Below are 16,825 nucleotides of genomic sequence, written 5' to 3' on the forward strand. Positions count from 1 at the left end.
ATTTACACACGGAATAGGACACAAAATGTAGCATTGTTGCCCCAACCATTACTTTAGCAAGTGGCTAAGAACTTCAAATATATAAAAGATCAACATTAGGCTCACCACTTTCTACCTCAAAATACTCCAAATGGTTTCATCTGAGGACAGTCTCTGTATCTGTTTGGTAGCAGATCCTACTTATTTCCCCAATTATTTCGGTTTCACATGTAGGCAAATTGGCTTTTTTTATTTCAAAAGATTCTACTCTCAACTTAAAAGCTAGTTGATAAAACTTTTAATTAAGACACAATAGCGCAGAATATAAAAACACAAGAAACACATAAATATTGAATAAGTTGTATACCGTTTTTTTTTTTTGTTTTGTTTTTTTTGTTTGTTTGTTTTTTTCCTGTAAACAGTTTTGCTGAAGATCAAAGCCCTAATTAGATCCTGGCCTGAAACTTTTGGCAGATGAGGCATACTGGGCCAGGCTCTGCAGCGATGGTTGAGTGGAAGCCAAGGTCAGTCCCCATGTTGACAGGCATGCAACTTGAAAACATTGCACAACAAGCAACACAAAGAGAGTGGAGAAGCTCACAACACTTCAAGGAGACCTCACAACCTTCACAACTGCTGATGCACAGAGACCCACCCCTCCCTCCTCTGCACACACTTTCGCTTACACGTGGGAGACCTTCTGTGACTCTCTAGCTTGTTTGATGCTATATAACCACTTGATGATTCTAGCGTTTCTTTCGATGGCAGAAATGCCATATGGCACGCGGTCATTGGCACTGTCATCATTTCTAAGGTCACTGTTACTGTCCTGAGACTGTTCACAGTCTGAGCTGATCATGCTTGCGCTGCGGAAGTTGAGGGATATGATGTCGGAGTTAGCCCTTGCAAAGTTTTCCATGCCAAGGTTTTCCAGCTCTTCCGGGTCCAGTCCGCAGTAGTTGAAAAACCTCTCCACGTCGGCGTCCACTCGGAAATATCTGTCACTCAAGTCAGACTTAGACCGCTGGAGGGAGGGTCTTCGGCTGACGCCACAAGCTGGTTCCACCGGGTCTGCTTCTGGAGACTTCATGGTGGCAATGGAGGAGACCTTGGGTTTGGGAGGCAGGGGAGGGGCGGAGCTACTGCAGGGGATTGCCTTTAAGGGCTTGACACTGGTCACCTTGCGGATGTCCGAGGAGCTGTGGGAGACATGGAGGAAGGACTCGGCTGACTGCTCCAGCAGCCTCCTGCCCACGTGGGAGCTGCTTTCTTGAGGGCTGCCGCGGCCCTGCGTCGGGTACACCTTCAGGGACTCGGCGAAGGAGTGCCGGTGCAGGTCGGTGGCATCTGGCCTGTGCGGCGGCCAGTTTCGAGAACTGTGCTTGTGACCCGAACCCGAGCTGGAGCCTTCTGAGCTGTTGATGATGTTTTTCAGGATCTCGAGTTTCAGGTTCTCCCTCTGCACGCCGCTCTCGGTCTTGGCGTTGTTGCCGAACACTTTGAGCGTGGGGCTGCCCAGGGCGCGCTTGGCAGCGGGACACACGGGCGGCTTGGCCAGCACGGCCGGCTTCACCGGCTCCTGCTTGGCGTTGATCACCTCCTGACTCTTGACATACTTGGCCTTATCGGCTTCCAGTCTCTCCACCGCACTAAGTCTTTTGGGGTTAGGTTCTGCCTGCCGGCGAAAGTAGTCTGGCCCTTTGTTGAGGATGCGCAGGGGGACCGCCGAGGTGAAGGTGCCGGCGGGGCTGACCGGTTTCACCATGCTACCTGTCTGTAGGGTCTCCGTGGGCATGGTGGGTGGTCTCTCCCCGGCAGCCGTGTTGGATTCTCGTCTGGGCGCCTCCGGATGCGCTGAATAGACACATGTACACGAAGCACAAAGACAGCAGACGGAGCCTGGAATCTGATTGTCAGCAGCAGCAGCACCTCATCTCACAGCTCATTAACTGCCACTGTGGCTTTAATTCACTTTCCCTCTTCCAGGCAGCCCCGGTACTGAAAAGGCCACAAGCCACAAGTTCCTTTAATCTGCTTCGCTGCCTCCTTTCTTCTCCCCGAAGGATGTGGGAGTCTCCTCTAGGTCTTTGTGTTCAACTGCAGGCAGAGCTGAAACACAAAACAACCAACCGCGGGTTAGGATGGGCGAGTGACATCACGGCTGTAGCAACAGAGAAACCCAGCGGCGCGCCCCCCGCCTCTGCTGCCGACCGCCGGCCGGGGAGCCCCAGCCATTTCGAGGCGGCGATTCCGGGTTTACAGGAGCAGGACCACCTGCACCTGGCTCCCGAGGCTGCGCCGCGGAGCGGGACGGTCGGCCGCGGGTGCTTGGAAGAAAGAAAGGGGCTGAGATTTCCCACGCGTGAACTCCCAGCTGCCGCACGATTGCCGAGCACCGCCTCCCGATCCCGCCCGATGTCATTACTTATATAGCAACCCAGAAAACGCTGGATGGATGCAGAAACTAAAGCTCGGCAAAGCAGGAGACCCTCGTCTTTACATGCCACTGGATCCTAACAACCCCTCGTCTGCTTTAGGTTACGGTATGAGTGAATTATATACTGTCTCGTTTGCATGTAGCAAAGTTTTGACTCTTCACAAGCAATCTTTGAATAACACTTGAGACATGCACGTTTTTAACTCTTCAATAACTGAGAGGATGAGCATGAAATGGGAGTGGCAGAAAAGCTGATTAATGAAGTAAACTGACAGATAACATTAATTTCAGTGTATATAAAAATAAAAGCCACCATGTTTATGGTATTTTTTCTCAGCCAATGTATTTAAAAACACTTTCTCCTGCAACCAAAAATGCGTATGAAGTTCATCCCATTAGACACAAGCTTACTTTTAATTAAAAAAACGTAAAAATAGTTCTAAATTAACTGTATATGTAAATTTGCTTATAAATGTGCTGTAATTTCCCATGGCTAATGAAAAGAAAGCAAAAGATTCTTTGTAGTAATAATTTTTACAAACTCACTCCAGTATTAACAACAAAATCATGTCAATGATACCTAAATATTTTACTTTGTAGACAGAGTGTACAATACTTGAGCATTCATGGGAATTCATAGCTTTCTGAGCAACTTGACTTTACCTCCTTCCCAAAGAAAACCAGCATAATGACTGACTTCTCAATACTCCCAGTGTAAGTCTATAAGGAGTCTTTCTATTTAATACACAGCATAATGCAACATTTGTCTCTGCACTTCTCCCCCTATTGCTCTCTGACAACATTTATAAGCACAGCATTATAAAGAAACTGCATTTTTGGTTATAGTTACAAATAATAAGAGAGTACTGTAATCAACTAACGTCAAATAATTATGAATAACTGACAAAATAAATAAAGTGATATCACTAGAAGATGCTCTGCCCCCATGGTAAGAAAGTCAAGTGTCTATTAGTCACAAACTTGGGCAGGGGGCTGATATTTCTTCTTCAAAAATTCTCATCTCGATATGCAACCCATCTCATGTTTTGTTAGAGACAATTTTAGGAATCTGCAGAAGAATTTGTTCTAATAAAAATATTTTCCTATGCAAGAACTGAGAAGTCTCAAGGCAGTTCCTACATAATAATGTCCTTTAATTGTGCAGGTCTATTAAAAACCACCTCTTCTCCTGACTTAAAAATATATATATATATATGAAATATCACAAGAGGAGCAACAATTTCGTGCTGGAACCTCTATATCTGCTCCTATATCGCCCTTGGTCCACATCACTGGCAAGATTAAAGAGCCCTCCTCAGGCTGGAACACAGTCTGCCCCCTTTTACCAAGGGAATTGAGAACAGAGCCTGCACTTGGAGGTAACCATGGTTCTCATACTTGGGAAGTTTGAGAGAGGGTTGCCTCCGAGACAGCTGTGTCCCTCCTGTACGAATGTCATATCTCCAATACTTACCCCTGGATCTTCCAAATGTATCCACAGAGGGGACCATGGTAGAGGTCTGGGACATAATTAAGAATAGGACTGAGATCTGTGCTCACTAACTTTGTACCTATGGACCCCAGAAAATGTAGCAAGTAGGAAGATGGGCTAGTGGGCATGGGCCCTTCTGGGGCTTGTCTCCTCATGTGGGACCTGAGTTGCTTAACAAAACTTTGCACAGTGCTTTTAAGATTATGTCGTAATACTTGCGCCCCTTTGTTTACTGCAGCATTATTTACAATAGGGAAGATTGGAAGTAACCCAAATGCCCAAAAGTAGGTAGATGAGTGGATAAAGAAAATGGGGTATACACACACACACACACATATATACATATATATTAATATATATTATAATATATATATATATAAATGCACACATACACACACACACACACACATATATACTTCAGCAGTCAAAAAGATACTCATGCCATTTGTGACAACATGAATGGAGCTAGGAGGGATAATGCTTAGTGAAATAAGCCAGAAGGAAAAGGAAAGAAAGTATTGGATGGTTTCACTTATAAGAGGAATAGAGGGGAACAAAATAAGGGATCCAGAAAAAATTAACAACAACAGCAACAAAATTAGCAGCCAACCATCAATCAGAGATATTCTGAGGGAGGGGAAGAAAAGGCATCAAAACAGGAGATGGTTCACAGATGAACTGGTGTATTTATTGGGGAATACACAATGATGTATAAGATACAAATAAAAAATAAACAGAAAGGGATGAAATCATATGTTACTGAGGTGCTAGGAATGACTGAGTTATTTCCAATTTCAAAATGGCACTTGGGGATGATGGCACATGTCTAAACTTTTCTCTGGTTCCTACACTTAGTGTTCACAGGAAAACCGCCTCTGATGGTGTAGAAACCATTTATCAAACACTGGCACTGATGCTCACGCTGGCCACATAGCCGGCTTTGCTGTAGTTCCAGCGTATTTAGACCTGAAGCCCAAAATGGCCACAATGACTGACCCAGCTTCTCAGCATGCCCATCTGTGTGTTCAGGTAGGTGCTGGGATTTAGGAACATTTAATAAAACCCACTCTCAACTCACAAGGTGGAGGGGTAGCAGTCTATTTTCTATGATACATTCCCCAGAGAGCTCAATGTTTCTCTTTCATGGGTCTTTCTTTTGTCATGAAAAAGAGGGCATGGAAATATGGAAAAAGAAACAGGTACTCCTGTAGGCACTTCAACCTGTTTGCTCCACACCACCCAACCTTAAGAAGCAGTGAGGAAATATAAAGCTAGTACGAAAGGATCAGGTTAGAAAAATAGTAATTATCTGTGATTACTTTACACCTCATTTCCTGTGTGTTTTTGTCCATTCTCCTGGTTTCCTCTGACTTATCTAGTAATATTCAAGGTTTAGAAATGACCATGGTTTTTTCCCCATTGGGCAGGAAAAAAAGTAGCATCTTACTGGAAGAATTGAAAGCAACAGAAAAAGCTACTGAAACTGACTGGGTGCGGTAGGATAATCATAAGGCATAATCTGACTTTTCTACCTGTTTTAGCTCCGCAACTAAACTCACTTCAAAAAATAATTAAGATGGCTTAGGTTGCTACTTTTCTTAATACTTACATAATCCTTAACTACTTTTATTTCTTGATATTTGACAGTGTTGGCTGGGAAAGAGCTGTGTCATTCCAGACGTGAAATGTATACTTTTTTCTTTTTCTTTTTTTAAAAGATTTATTTATTTATTCATACAGAACTGGGGTACAGGCTAGAGATGCGGAGGGTAGAGGATTCACCAGGAACATAGTGGGGAGCAGAACAGGCAGATCAACTTAGTACACTTCTGAGGGGAGCAGCAGGCGGGTCAGGAGAGGTCTGCCGCGCCATGGGTCACTTCCGGGGCAGGCGGGGATCGAACTCATGCGGAAGCGGCTCAAGCTTCCCAGTGCAGTGCTTTAACCCGCTGCGCCACCAGGGAGGGCCCGAAATGTAGACTTTTTATGAAGTAGACTAGATGCAGTCAAGACAAAGGGTTAACTGAAATGTCTGCGAATCTGGTACTACATCTCAAGAGAAAATATGCTGTCCCTGGAGCTCTGTTGTGGGAGTGCTGGCACCTGATGCTCGGAACGCAGCCTGCCTCAGGGTCCTTGTAGACCCTCAGGTGCTGCGGGCACCCATAAGAACAGGCTAGGAGCTACTATTTCCTTTTCATCTTGTTTCAGGGAAGGAAAGTTAGCTCTCAGGTGTGTGTTACTTCATAAACAAAAGTAATTATACAGTACTGCTTGGCCCCTTACTTATAGTTAAGGAGACAGAACACAAGCCTGAGGGAGAAACTTCCATTCATAAACCATCTGGCTACCTTCCATCCTGTTTATTATCCATTTGAGAACTTCATGAAAGGATGAAAAGGATTAGGAGAAAAATACCCCTCAAATTTGGTAGAGCCGAGGTACCAAATGGTTTGCCAATCAGGGCGGATCCCTTCAAGCTCCTTCTGATGGAAGATGGGGGCTATGCGGGTCCCAGTGTGTGTGGGAGAAGCCTGGGCGGCGCGAGGTGTTGATGTGTCTAAGAGCCAAGTGGGGGGCACAGGACAGTGGGACAAAAGGAGAAATGGTGCTCCCCAATCACTATCAGTTGTCTCCTAGACTTGCACATTCCTGTGTGTCCTCAGGGTTGTCTGTGAAACACAGAGTTTGATTCAATTGATTTGGGGTGAAGCCCCTGGATTCATTTTTCACAGCTCCCAGGTGATGCTTAGGCAGCATGTCCAGCCTTTGGGCAGCAAGGACAAAGGGAAGGATTCACTCTTGCGCTAGTCTCACACAATTAGAATGAATGCCGCTGGCACTGAGGAAAGCTGCCAAGCCTTCTTGTCTATTAAATGAGTAAAATCTGGGGCTTTTAAGGCAGGAAATATTAACCCCAGAATATCTGCAACTTTCGTAACTAAAGTGGCCTGAAACCTAACTTCAAATGTGCAAGCTGTTCATAGGGTTAGTTGTTACAGACTGACTTTGGAAGGCCCAGTGTGCTGGGCTTAGGAATGTTTGTAAACCTAAAGGCAAGCGAAGACAGAAGATGAGCTCCAAACTATTTTTTATATGAAAAATACTTAAAATCAAAGTTTCTCTAATCCAGGAATTCCATGCTTCCATGCCACTGAGGGTCACTGTGGTCTGTGTGGAGTCCCCACTATTAAGGGCAAGAAAGTGGCTCACAGTTTGACACAGCTAATTTAGACCTCAGCTTAAGCTCTGCTAATTTTAAAATTTCATTTTAAATTTAAAAATTTAGGGCCCTCCCTGGTGGTATAGCGGGTTAGGAACAGCACTGCAAGCTAGCCTCTTTAGCACGAGTTCGATCCCTGTCCCGGAGGTGACCCACATGACACAGTAGACCTCTCCTGACCCTCCCGCTGTTCTCCTCAGCAGTGTACCTCGTCAATCTGTCTGTTCTGCTTCCTACTCTGTTTTTTGTGAATCCTCTCACTGCCTCTGCACCTCTGGTCTGTACCCCAGTTCTGTAAGCATGTAAATAAATCTTAAAAAAAAAAATTAAAAATTTTGGCCCTCCCTGGTGGTGCAGCAGGTTAAAGCACAGCACTAAGAAGCTTAAGTCACTTCCACATGAGTTCCATCCCCGCCTGCCCCGAAGAAGATCCACATGGCACGGCAGACCTTTCCTGACCTGCCCGCTGTTCCCCTCAGCAGTGTACTTTGATCATCTGCCTGTTCTGCTCCCCGCTCTGTCTCTGGTGAATCCTCTCACCCTCCACATCTCTGGCCTGTACCCCAGTTCTGTATGTATAAATAAATAACATCTTAAAAAAATATTAAAAATTTTAAAACCATTGCTTCACATTAAGTAAAAAGCAAAAGAAGTTAATATCTCACTCGTTTTTTATATTTTATGTAGGAACACGAGCACTGGAGCTAGAATAAAGACCTGCAGGTTGAACATAATCCCAGATTTACCCACACATTTTTCATGTGTGTGTTATGGTAGAAGATGTGGTAATGTCACCAACTCAGTCACCTGACATCTTATTTGTTTTCATTGTGTCAATGAAAATGAATTGCATTACGTGAAATTGAAAATGTTCTGAACTCAAAACAATTTTGGAGGCAAGCAGCAAATGAAGCAATTTAACAGGATGTCAGTAAGATCTCTAGAAGAACTGATTTTTCTAGCTTCCTGACATATCAGGACACAAGACACTTAAGACAGATGTAAAACTGTCCCAGGGAACATTGCTTTTTAATTTTTAGACATAAGATTCCAACTTGAGTGGGGTCAGTCTCATAACTTTATTTTTGGCTGTCCCCATTTATAGTAGAGAAACATCTTTGTCAGTGAAGTAGAAGTACAATTTCACAAGACAATGTTAACCTTTGGATTCTGTAAGCATTCTAAGAGTGCTTCCTGAATAATGGGTTGTTTCAATCAATTGACAGTACTTATTGACAAAGCAATTAAAGAGATAGAAAAGTCATAACAATGGAAAAAAAAGATTTAAAATATTTGAGAGGAATATCAATTGAGTAACATTGAGAGGGGTGGTAAAATGCTCAAGGCCTTCCCTTCACACCACTTCTCAATAGACAGATGGAGGGACTGGCGCCAGGGTAGAGCCACCATTCAGAGAAGACAACGAGGACATCTGTCCTTAGAGTCATTTTTTGGAGCTCATGGTCCACTCAAAAAACTTAGGAGGGCCCTTCCTGGTGGCACTTTGGCACTATCTGCAGCCACTGCAGCAGGAGTTTGATCCTTGGCCAGGGAGGTGACCACATGGCAGGCCTGGCAGACCTCTCCTGTCTCACCTGCTGCTCCCCTCAGCAGTGTATTTTAGTCAATCTGTCTGTTCTGCTCCCCAGACAGGTGCAACCACTTAACCCCCATACCTCAGACCTGTATTACAATTCTTGTATGCATAGATAAATAAATCTTAACAAAAAAAAAAAAAAAAGAAGAAGAAGAAGAAAGAAAGAAAGAAAAAGAAAAGAAACGGGATACCACATGGCTGGTGCAGTGTCAGGAGGAACGAGGAACACAGCGACAGACATAATGTGGGCAAGAAGGGGTGGATGGACTTGGGATTTCATGCAAGGCTAATGGGAAAGCAAGAACGGGTAGTGAAACATCAGTGCCAGGCTTAGATTTGTGTTTTATGAACTTTGCTAGCCAAAGTGAGTAACCAGAATGGGGGAGATGACTATGGAAAGGTCAGCCAGAACTGTGCAGAGGGCAGGTGGGTGCAATGATGGCAGTGGGGCTCAGCATGGCCGCTCCTTACAGCACGGCCTGTGGCTTTGAAGCTCTGGCTTCAATGCCTGATGGTCTCCTGCAGATCACTTCAGCTCATGTGTCCCAGGTATGTCCCATCTTTGAGGTGGGAATAATGACCACACCTCCTTCAGAGGTTATGGAGGGGTACAAAGACAGTTTTCATGCACATTACCCTTATCAGGAAGGTGTCTCTGGGGATGGAGTGAAGGGTGAAGAATTTTAAGTGGTGTTTGAGAGGTAAACTGGGCCTACCTTGGAGATGGAGTCAATGTGGAGGATAAGGGGGCAGGATGAGGATAATTTTGGGTTTCTGGGTTTCTAGTTTCACTACTGAAAAGTTACCTATGGGGAAACAAACACTGGTCTAATTCTCTATCCGCAAGCTTATGACAAACAGAACAGCGGCACCGCTCCAAACCAGCTGAGCACATCACACATCTGCCCAAGATGGTTTTTAACCAACAGGGTTTCAGGAAATCTGTCATTTCCTTAATGTTCTACAAAGACCTATCAATGTTATGTTGACCATAAAAATTAGATTTAACATCAAAACGTAATCATAAATTATTCTTGGTTCTGTGGGTTAAAGGAAGCAAAGTCATTCTAGTGGAAAGACATCAATTTCTCCATTTTCATTAAGAAGACACTTTTTTTTTGATCATTTCCCCTTTTCCTTTCCCAATACATAGTCACTTTTACTAACTCTGTTTATATTGTGAGAATAACCTGCAAAAAAATGCAAAAGAAAGGAGATAACAAAGTAAAATAAAAGTAATGGGAACTAATGAAAGCATAGATGAGACTGAATTTGCACATGCTAAATTAAACAAACTTCAAAATCAGAGGGACAACCATCTAGAAGCTTTAAGTTTGGTGTTGTGCCAGTAGCAATTTGCTGCAAGCTGTAGGTAAAAAAAAAATCTTCTTTTCAGTAATATTAGCACTTTGTATGCTCTTAGAAACCACACTTTCTGAATACCACTTCAAGTTTTGATTCTAGCATCCTACTCTTTATTTATATATTTATTTTTTGGCTTATTCTTTCAGTTGGGTTGTACACTGATATTTCACAAAAATCCTTGCTCTGGTAACCACTTTTTCACTTTTCCACATTGATCAAATCATTTCCTCACTTTTTCAGCTGCCTTACTTCTTCTATTTTTTTTTTTTTAAGATTTATTTATGTATACAGGACTGGGGTACAGACTAGAGGTGCAGGCAGGGAGTGAGAGGATTCACCAGAGACAGAGTGGGAAGCAGAACAGGCAGATCGACGAAGTACACTGCTGAGGGGAGCAGCCGGCGGGTCAGGGTCTGTCACGCCATGAGATCACCTCCGGGCAGAGATCAAACTCATGCTGAAGTGGCTTTAGCTTCTTGTTGCTGTGCTTTAACCCACAGTGCTACCAGGGCGGGCCCAAACCTTACTTCTTTTAACATATACATGTCATACAACCAAACGGTGAGAAACAAATGTTGCAATGATGCCATTGAAGCTAATGCTTAAGGCTTTAATGAAAATGGATGAGGAATAATGTCTACCCTCGTTGCACTGAGGCATTGGGCATTGGGCTGAGACAGCATGAAACTTGCCCTATTTTGGTAAGTGGGTTGAAATCATTAGGACAATTGTATGGGTACAGCAACATCCTCCAGGTGGTGCCAGGGGAGGGGTAAGGACGGTGTAAACTTATCCATAGAGTTTTTACATGGGCAAAGAAAGACACTGATGGATTGTGTTCACTGACTTTACCTCAGAAGGACAGTGTTAGGACAGTTTCAAGCTCTTTGCTTAGCACTGTAGTGCAGTACAATTGATGAGGTAGGACTCAGGGCTTACCCCAAAAGTCACACAGGCTTCTTATTATAAGAAGACTTATAATAAGTCTTATACTTATAATAAGTATAAGACTTGCTTCATTTCCCATTTGAGAAGTTCAAGGCAAAGTTTGTGCTGGAACCACAGGACAAAGGAAAAAATAAGTTGCATTTCTTTTTCTTTTTTTTAAAGATTTACTCATTTATGCATACAGAACTGGGGTACAGGCCAGAGATGCAGAGGAGGTGGGAGGATTCACCAGAGACAGAGTGGGGAGCAGAACAGGAAGATCAATGAAGTGTACTGCTCAGGGGAGCAGCCAGTGGGTGAGCCAGGAGAGGTCTGCCTTGCCATGTGGATCACCTCCAGGGCTAGGGATTGAATTAGCACTGAAGTGACTGCAGCTAGCCTGCAGTGCTGTGTCTTAACCCGTTGTGCCACCAGGGAGGGCTGGAAGTTTCATTTCTATCAGTATAAGGGTGAGGACTTTCTGGGTCCAGATATGTACTTAGGGAAAGGTGGTCTGGGGGTTACCTTAAAAGGAACATCTCCCAAAAATTCCTCACCAAAAAAGTCCACAGACCATCACTGAAGGGAAAGCTGTGAGTAGTCAGGGGACAGAGATGTAGTTGTCCCCAAGTAGACCCACCTTCCTTCTCCCCGCAAGAAAACAGCTCTGAATTCCATCATGCCCTGGAGACACTAGATGACAGGTGTCAAGGACAGGAAGCCTGTCATTTTCCCCTTACGCTCTGCCAACCGCTCTTGGTCATACACCCTCTTTGGACCTGCTCCAGAGGGTATAAATGGTGCCTAATAATGAGTGTGACAGAAGCTGAAGAGATCAAAGGGCAAAGCCCCTCTAAATCTAAGTTCCCTCTTCCAGACCCAAGCCAACACAGGTCAGAACTGGAGAAGGAGAGGTTAAAATAAACTGGGTGAGAGGTTAGAGTTTTGGTCATGACATACCTGAAACTGATCTGAGAACTTTGAATTATTGAAGATGAACTGATGAGCCTATGGATCGTGTATAAGATTTCATTCTAGGGATGGAAAAGAGAATCCAGCAGGGTGAAATGTTAAGGGGGGGAGGGGGTAAGGGGAAGGAACACTCACACTGTAATGAATCCAGACCATACAATAAAATGGGTCCTTAAAGTTTTCTGTCGATTTGCATGTGGACTCAGAGTCCCCCCTTGATTCAAAGTGAGGTTTACTCCAGGACCCACCCAAGAAGTAATGGATCACCCACAGTGCTACACCAAGTTATTCAAGCTCAATGTACCTCAGTTTCCTTACTTGTGGAACACGGGTCATAAGTATTCCTACATTTCAAGGGGCTAATGTGAGAGGGCTTCCTCACATCAAACACACTCAGAGTGGGAACCACCCCCACTCTTCTTCAATAAATGTAAGCTATTATTAAATTTCCTCTCCAGTATCCACAGCGTAGCTCTGATGATTACCATCATTAGATTTCAAGCTTATGGCAAGTGAATGATCTTTTGTCTTAAAATGATTCCATTACTCTCAAGTGAGTGTGTGTGTGCTATTTCTGTCAAAGTGGATTGACTGTGCAGTTTCTGTCTAAAAGGTCACCTGCGTGACCCCATTTTTATTTGAGTTACAAGGAAAATATGTGGTTTCCAATTTCAAAGCAAACAGTTATGTGAGTGAAACAGGCTAGAGTAAATAATAAAGCCATTATTAAAAATGAAATCAAACCTAAAGTTGGTAGGAGAAAAAAAGAACAGATTTTAAATCTTAATCCACTGTGGAGGCTTCAAAACCCCTTTTCGAAAACCCCTTCTCATGCCTCATTTTCATTTGTAAGTAAAGTATGAACTTCTCTTAAAAATCTTTGTCTTAGTGAAGACAATTAAAATGAAGCAGTTAATTAAGGAGAAAAATCATTTCTGGTTCCAAAGAAACTTGGCCTAAGGTGAAGAAAATGTTAAGAGGGTCACCAATGTGTGTCAGTGTGGAGAAGCCCCCACTCTGAACTGGTTTTCAGAAATCGGTGCCAAGCGTAGCTAGCACAAAAAGCCATTTCGAAATATAAAGCAGTGCTTGATGTTAATAACTACAAGTAATTAAAAAGTAAGGCTACTAGAATTCCTAGTGAAAAATCCAATACAATTATTTGTTTGCTTTATCCAAACAAACATAAAAATGACCCTACTTTTGGTCACTTATGTCCTGTAATGGAGCGAGTTTGGTGCATTCTGGTATTGAGTTGTGAGAATGGCTGAGTCTACTCTCTGGAGTTGAGTTTAATGCTAAATGCTTATGAATGTCCTTGAACATTGATATCCTTTGCCCAGACTAGTAAACTCAAGTCAGAGGTTTAAGAAGGTGTGCTAGTTAGTGTGTGGGCAAGTGTTAGTTGGTTCAAATGGTAGCAAGAACAACTCAACAAGACCAGTGATTATAAAATTTAGGAAATTCATGAAGACATTGTGTTGGGATTTTATGCATCTTCTTATTACCCCTTTAGGTTGTCTAAGTCCCTTTATGTCAGCGAAGAGGGGTAAGACTTCCTACTGGCACACAGAAAGAACATGAAATAAACTTTAAAACGTACTAAAATTGGCTCTCCCTGGTGGCGCAGCAGGTTAAAGCACAGCCCTAAGAAGCTTAAGCCACTTCCGCATGAGTTCGATCCCCGCCTGCCCTGGAGGAGACCCACATGACACGGCAGACCTCTCCTGACCCGCCCGCTGCTCCCCTCAGCAGTGTACTTCGTCGATTTGCCTGTTCTGCTCCCCACTCTGTCTCTGGTGAAGCCTCTCACCCTCCGCATATCTGGCCTGTACCCCAGTTCTGTATGAATAAATAAATAAATCTTTAAAAAAAAAGTGTTAAAATTGGGAAACATACACTTGCAGGGGCAAAAGGTAAAGCAGCATTTTTTGGGAGAGCGTATCAAGTTTGTTATGAACATATTAGGTAATCGTTACATAAATTACATTTAAAATAGACTTTTAGGGCCCTCCCTGGTGGTATAACGGGTTAAAGCCCAGCACTGTGAGGCTAGCTGCAGCCACTGCAGCACAAGTTCGATCCCTGGCCAGGGAGGTGATCCACATGGCACAGCAGACCTCTCCTGTCTTGCCTGCTGCTCCCCTCAGCAGTGTACTTTGTTGACCTGCCTGTTCTGCTCCCCACTCTGTCTCTGGTGAATCCTCTCACTGCTCTTGCATCTCTGGCCTGTACCCCAGTTCTGTATGCATAAATAAATAAATCTTTTTTAAAAAATAGAATTTTTTTGGTGACCTTTATGCAATATATACAGATGTAGATTTGGAATGAGGCACACCTGAAAAATTACATAATTAATATACCACTTTCAATAAAAATTCATAAAAAATTGCCCCTAATAACCATCTTACTAACCACCCTTCCAATCGTATGAGTGTTTTATTAGTTTTTAAATTCAATCCTTCCAATGCCTGTTAAGCAAGTATTATGATTCCCACCCTTTTTATTTTTTATGAATAATATGATAGTTTACTTATACATGTTTTTGTGCATTTTTCCATCTCAGTTGTAATCCCCTTGGGCTTCCCATCACCAAATCACCAAATCACCCAAGGATTCCCATCTTACAAAGGAAAAACTGATGTTCAAAGATGCTGTGAGAGTTGTCTATGATACTTGGCAATTAAGTGGTCTTTGGTTCTGCACCAGGTATTTATAGTGCACCCCACTATGTCACAGTGCCACTTTAGCTCTTAAAAATATATGTCATTTTTAAAAAATAACATGGGTCAGACAACACTACTTAAATTATCAGTTCCTAAAATCTCCTTTCTTTTATTCATTTGCTGCTTAGCACCAGCTTCTCCCAGATAGTAGGAGAACCTTTTGTTAAACCAAATAATCATGCTACTTGCTATTATCATGAATGCATAAGCAGAGAAGTAACTTGTTCATATTTATGTTCCATTAATTTTTCTTTTTTGACATCACTGACGACAGCCCATCAAAGTTAGGTGAACTTTGGTGACAATGAGATATATATTAAAAGAATAATAAGTCACATAGGCTGTATTTATTCTACATGACCATAAAGAGCCACTGGAGAGCAGGAATCACACATTTAAATTACTATTTTTCGAAAGCTCAGCCATGCGCAAGATAGACATTCACTAAAATGTTCACTGACATGAGCTAAAGTGCTGAACTCTCAGTAGTAAATCTAGCACATCATTTTATATTGTAAAGATTCAATGAAACTATCAGATATAAAAACCTGGGAGATGAAACTTGAAACCTACTTCATAAATGTGAAACAACACTCAAATGCCTTCGATCAGCTGGAGAGCACGAGGTAACAACACTCAAATGAACACAGACTGTTCACTGACACCTTAAGGAACATGTCACCATTCATTGTGTTTAGAACACAAATATGGTGCCAAAGGAAATCAACACAAAGTAGAATTCTGAAGAAAACCAGTGGGCTCATTTAAATAAATAACAAAGACCACTGATTTCACTTGCAGAACACCCAGAACTATTTTCCATCTCTTGAATAGCTTTTAGGATGGCAGTTCTTAGAACAACGAGAACTAGTTCTTTACCTTAAGTATAGCCAGGAAAGGCATAGAATTTTTACATTTTTCAGGATTCAGACTGAGTTGTGAACAAATAATAGATTTTCAAAATAAGAGCTGTAAGTTGATAGACACCTATTTTTACAGTGCATATTTTAATCTTTAGCGCTTAATGCATCTTACATAAATCATTTTCCAGCCTTGAATGGTACAAGGTAAGGAAGGCTTCACCATAATTTGCACTTGAAATACTATTTTTGGGTGCAAGTGACAAGGTGTTCAGGAATGACTAATAAGTTTACCCTGCCTTGCCCAGGCCCCTTCCAGCTCTGTCTCTCAGTTTGCTCGAACTGAAGCAGTAGGCAGAAGGCCAACTGTTGACTCTGCCAGGTACCCGGGTCTCGCTGTGTCTGGAGAAGGCATGTCCTGAGAACGGAGTGGGAGGCCTTGGTAGACAGACTGCTACAGCCAGGTCTATGCTCACAGGTTCCCTCCCTCCTGTCTATCCTCACCTGTCACCAGGAACCTCCTTCTGAGGCCTGCCTCTATACTTGGATGCCTGCCCTGCAACCCCCCTGCCCTTCTCTACTAGACCTTGCCTAGAATCTTCCAAGCTGAAGAAAGAGTTCTCAACCCCACTGGGAAGCCTTTTCTGACCTCTCAGACACTTCCTTTTTGGTTCTTATAATTGACTGGTGGTAATACTTTCTCCCCAACCAAGGACTCCTACAGGCAGGCTGTCTGACTTTGGTGCCGCTAGGGCAGTGCCTGGCATCATGGGCAGCAGAGTGCAGAATCTTATCCAGCGCCCCTTGTCTGACAAGAATCCCAAAAGATGTGTCTTTGCCTAGAAGAGAAAGCCAGAGGTATCAAGGAGCTACATAGCCTTCTCCACCTCCTTATTTCTGCTGAGGAGAAAAAAGGAAATGAGAAAAGCCAACTCACTTCAGAGGCTCTTGAAGGATTATCATAATCTAAATCTACATTAAAATTTTGTTGATAAACACTTTAAAACCTAGACATTAATGAGAGACAAAGAAAATCTTTCATTAGATCTGTAAGCTCTGCCTTCACTATCCATTCAAACACAAAGTACTTTTTTATATTATTCCTTCAAGCTTTCACTTTACAATGATACTATCTGCCTCTATCTTGATTAATATTTAAGCTTCTCATTCCTATTTACTATAGAGAAATGACTCATGCAAAGTGGAAAAAGCGAGTTGGCTTTTAGAAAGATTTTTCTTAGTCTCTA

General features: G+C 42.9%; 1 protein-coding gene across 2 annotated transcripts in view; it reads right to left on the minus strand.

Moving 5' to 3' along the window:
- Positions 1-356: 356 nt before the first annotated feature.
- FAM110B (family with sequence similarity 110, member B) overlaps positions 357-16,825 on the minus strand; it is a 148,467-nt gene continuing 131,998 nt past the window's right edge. For both annotated transcript variants that reach the window (XM_012723104.1, XM_004679862.2), the window contains one exon: positions 357-2,088. In XM_012723104.1, coding sequence (XP_012578558.1) covers positions 662-1,774 — 1,113 coding nt within the window. In that variant the 5' untranslated portion in view covers positions 1,775-2,088 and the 3' untranslated portion in view covers positions 357-661. The remainder of the gene's footprint in view (positions 2,089-16,825) is intronic.

The sequence above is a fragment of the Condylura cristata genome, unplaced genomic scaffold (genome assembly GCF_000260355.1).
Source record: "Condylura cristata isolate star-nosed mole 26May11 unplaced genomic scaffold, ConCri1.0 scaffold00009, whole genome shotgun sequence".
Taxonomy (NCBI): Eukaryota; Metazoa; Chordata; class Mammalia; order Eulipotyphla; family Talpidae; genus Condylura; species Condylura cristata.